This window comes from Labrus bergylta, chromosome 11, assembly GCF_963930695.1.
Source record: "Labrus bergylta chromosome 11, fLabBer1.1, whole genome shotgun sequence".
Classification (NCBI taxonomy): Eukaryota; Metazoa; Chordata; class Actinopteri; order Labriformes; family Labridae; genus Labrus; species Labrus bergylta.
Window position 1 is genome coordinate 30,688,152 of NC_089205.1, and position 4,363 is coordinate 30,692,514.

General features: G+C 47.6%; 1 protein-coding gene across 1 annotated transcript; it reads left to right on the forward strand.

Annotated features, from left to right (window-relative positions):
* On the forward strand, window positions 1-2,494 carry LOC110001670 (olfactory receptor 4E2-like). The gene has a single exon (XM_020657163.3). It carries the CDS (start codon window positions 6-8, stop codon window positions 936-938), a length of 933 nt encoding a protein of 310 aa, XP_020512819.1. The 5' UTR covers window positions 1-5; the 3' UTR covers window positions 939-2,494.
* The last annotated feature ends 1,869 nt before the right edge of the window (window positions 2,495-4,363 follow it).

Consider the following 4,363-nt stretch of genomic DNA (forward strand, 5'->3'; position numbering starts at 1 on the left):
GAATCATGATCAACTCCACACATGGCTCATATTTCACTCTGGGAGCCTACATGGAAACAGGGCTTCTCAAATATCTCTTTTTCCTGATAACTCTGACTTTGTATGTTTTAATAATCTGTGCGAACCTGTTCCTCATCGTGGTGATCTGTATGAACAGAAGTCTTCATGAACCCATGTACATCTTCCTGTGCAGCCTGTTTGTAAACGAGCTGTTTGGTAGCACATGTTTGTTTCCTCTCCTCCTGGTTCAGATTCTCTCAGACGTTCACACTGTGTCTGCTCCTCTCTGTTTCCTGCAGATCTTCTGCTTGTACTCTTACGGGGCAGTCGAGTTTTTTACTTTAGCCATCATGTCTTATGACAGGTATCTTGCTATTTGTTATCCTCTACATTATAACACATGTATGACCCCCAATAAGATTTCTATGCTCACTGCTCTGATCTGGCTGTACCCATTCTTTATCAACGCTGTCATCGTGTTTGGTCTGACCTTTCCTCTGCAGCTGTGTGGGAACATCATCAACAAAGTTTATTGTGACAACTATTATGTGGTCAAACTGGCGTGCTCTGACACAACGCTCAATAATGTGTTTGGACTTAGTCACATGTTTACGGTGATCTTTGGTCTTATCGTTCTAATCATTTACACGTACATCCGGATCCTCCACGTGTGTTTCTGTGGATCCAAGCAGACAAGGCAGAAAGCCGTCAGCACCTGCACACCTCACCTGGCCTCTCTGCTCAACTTCTCCTGCGGCTGTTTCTTTGAGATCGTCCAGAGCAGGTTCAACCTTTACAATTTACCAAATATGTTGCGTGTTTTTTTGTCCTTATACTGGCTCACAGGCCAACCACTTGTTAACCCTTTGCTGTACGGGTTGCAGATGTCTAAAATACGCATGGTCAGTAAAAGTCTGTTCTTTCGTGAAACTCAGTGACCAAACGTAGAAAATTAACATCCATGTTAACATGCCAACTCTCATGATTTGGTTTTGTTTAGTTGACTACGAGTTTAGATTTTGTATGTGTTTTAATCCTCATTCTTCCCTGCCGTTGCTTGTGTTCTTTTAATGTTTCCCAGTTTAATCTTTAGTGTTTCCTGTTTTATTTTATATTCTGTTATCCTAGTGTTTCTCTATGTTCTAGTGTGTCTTGAACAATGTTTCATGATTTATTTTGTAGTTGTCCTCAGTGTTTCTTTTTGCCTCTGTGTTTCCCTACAGTGTTGATTGCCCTCATTGTCTTCACCTGTGTCATTAGTCTCACCTGTGTTTGATTATTCCTGTATCTTTTTAAGCCTCGTTTCCACCGAGCGTAGATCTGGTATGGATCAGTACAGTTTGGTACAGTTTGGTTCGGTAAAGCCTGATCCTGTTTGCACAGCCAACCGTAGTTGTCGTACTCTTTTTTGGTAGGTGGCGTGTAAGCTGGATGCCAATAGCCGCGCCAGCTACGTAATAGCGTAACATCATAGCAGAGTGACACAGTATACCCCGCTAATAAATTTGACGAAGAAGAACGCGACACAGTAAACAAAAAGCAACAATGGAGGACATCCAGCAATTCGTGGTCTTTCTCATTTGTTTGTGGTTCTTTGTTACAAAACGCAATGAAGCTTTGTTTCAGACAAGGATGTGTACTGAGAGGAAAAATACAGCCATCATTTATTACCGCTGTCGCAAAGGAAGTGACGATTTCTTCGACCAATCAACGGACTGCAGTGTTTAGCTCCAGCTTTTAGGGTCGGATCGGTAGACTTGGCACTCCAACAGAATGGTAGCAAAAAGTAGGACGGTAATTTGGGGACCATTACCGACTTTTGATAGTGGAAACACCACAAAATGTGTGCCGTACCATGATGAACCGAACTGCTTGGTGGAAACGGGGCTTTAGTCTCTGTGTTTCTTACCTTCTGTGTCAGATCATCGTATGTCGGTGTTAGTTGTAGAAGGGTTAGTCTACGTCAGTCGATGTCAGTCTTTCTCAGTGTTTCTTAATGCTTACTAGTTTTTGGATTTTCTCAGTTTGGACATTTTGATCGTAAGTTTGTTTGGTCTCTTTGGCTTTGTTTGTTTAAAATAAATCTTTTTTTTGGTTTCTACACTTATGTCGTCCTCTTAGTTTTTCCGGTTCATGACAGAATGATCTGACCACAAATGGACCCAGCTGATTTTTTTAGGTGTTACTCCAAGCCGTCTCCCTGGGAGGGGACAAGACCTGCTGTTCTCACTGGCACATGAGGTAGGAGGAGGGGCAGTAAGAGCTCAAAATGTCCTCAATCTATATCCTCAAGCTCTCTGGTGGATTTTCTGCTGGACCTCTACTTGGAGCCAGGGAGCTCCACAGAACCTCAGCCACAGCAGCCAGTGAACCAGCTCAAGCCTCAGCCCAAGCCTCAACCTGAGCCTCAGCCTCCCTGTGCCTCAGAGCCTCAGCCTCACTGTGTCTCTGTTACTGCAGAGCGCCGTCTGCCACCATTTCCGGCAGAGCGCTGTCTGCTTCCAGCCCCTGTTCCTGCAAAGCGCCCGTCTGCCACAAGTTCCGGCAGAGCGCCGTCTGCTTCCAGCTGCTGTTCCTGCAGAGCGCCGTCTGTCACAAGTTCCGGCGGAGCGCCGTCTGCTTCCAGCTGCTGTTCCTGCAGAGCGCCGTCTGTCACAAGTTCCGGCAGAGCGCCGTCTGCTTCCAGCTGCTGTTCCTGCAGAGCGCCCGTCTGCCACAAGTTCCGGCGGAGCGCCATCTGCTTCCAGCTGCTGTTCCTGCAGAGCGCCGTCTGCCCTCTGTTCCTGTTTCTGCGGAGCGTCCTCTGCCCTGTTTTAATGAGCCATTCGCAGTTTCACTGTACCGGCCGTGTGTACTTAGACTTGCATGGCTTAATCTTTGAGACAAAACCATGTGGACTGAGAGCATCAAGTGAATTCATGAATACACATGTGACGGGTTAATTGAGAACATTGATGTTTATCAAGGGCACCCACAGGCCCTCTTCCTTATTACTGGGGACTTTAATCATGCCTCTCCTTCCTCTACCCTGCCCACCTTCACACAATATGTCATTTGCCACACCAGAGACAATAAAATACTGGACCTTTTCTATGCCAACACCAAGGAGGCATACACCTCATTTCCTCTCCCTCCCCTTGGAAGATCAGATCACAATCTGGTGTACCTCCTGCCTGTATACAAACCTCTGGTACACAGACAACTAGCTGTCACCCACACCCACAAGTCTATTAAAAGATGGTCCGATGAGACGGAAGAGGCTCTTAAGGACTGTTTTGAGACAACTGCATGGTAAGTGTTCTGTGATGACCATGGGGAGAACATTGACAGTCTCACACACTGCATTACAGACTATGTTAGCTTCAGTGTGGATCACACCGTACCCACCAGGACTGTACGTTGTTTTGCCAACAGCAAACCGTGGATTACTCCTGAAATAAAGGTCCTCCTCAAGGACTAAAAGAGGGCTTTTAGGTCAGGAGACAAGGAGGAGATGAAGACTGTGCAGAGAGAGCTGAGAAGGAAGATCAGGGAGGGGAAACGCATCTACAGGAGGAAGATGGAGGAACAGCTGCAGCAGAAGAATGTCAGCGGAGTCTGGAACGGCCTGAAAACTATTTCAGGTCACAAGGACTCCAACACTGAACTGGTTAGGGATCAGGAATGGGTGAATGACCTGAACACTTTCTTTAATAGATTTGAACAGCCATCCACCCCTCCCCCTACCCATTCCACTCTGCTGCAACCACCACCGTCTGCCCCCGCTGCTGACTGCACCACCCCCACCTCACCCCCCTGCACATCACTCTCTGCTCCCCCATTGTCATCTACCTCATGCAGAGATCTCTCTCACACCTGGAGAGGGCTGGGAGCACTGTGAGGATCATGTTCTATGATTTCTCCAGTGCTTTCAACACCATACAGCCCATGCTTCTGAGGGACAAGCTGGAACACACAGGAGTCGACCTGCACCTCACATCCTGGGTCCTGGACTATCTGACCAACCGGCCAGTTTGTGAGGACACGGGACTGTGTGTCTGACCAGGTCATCTGCAGCACAGGGGCCCCACAGGGGACCATTTTGGCTCCCTTCCTTTTCACCCTGTACACTGCAGACTTCTCCCACAAGACACCTAACTGTCACCTGCAGAAGTTCTCTGATGACTCTGCCATTGTCGGCCTCATCACTGATGGGGACGAGGGGGAATACAAAGAACTCAACCTGGACTTTGTGGACTGGTGCCAACGGAACTGCCTCCAGATCAACACGGGTAAAACCAAAGAGCTGGTGGTGGACTTCCACAGGCCCAGACCCACTTCTCCCATACTGGTGAACATCCAGGGAAAGGACATTGACATAGTG

Excerpts from the sequence above, each read along its gene's own strand:
- LOC110001670 (XM_020657163.3), top strand. The coding sequence starts at position 6 with ATGATCAACTCCACACATGGCTCATATTTCACTCTGGGAGCCTACATG.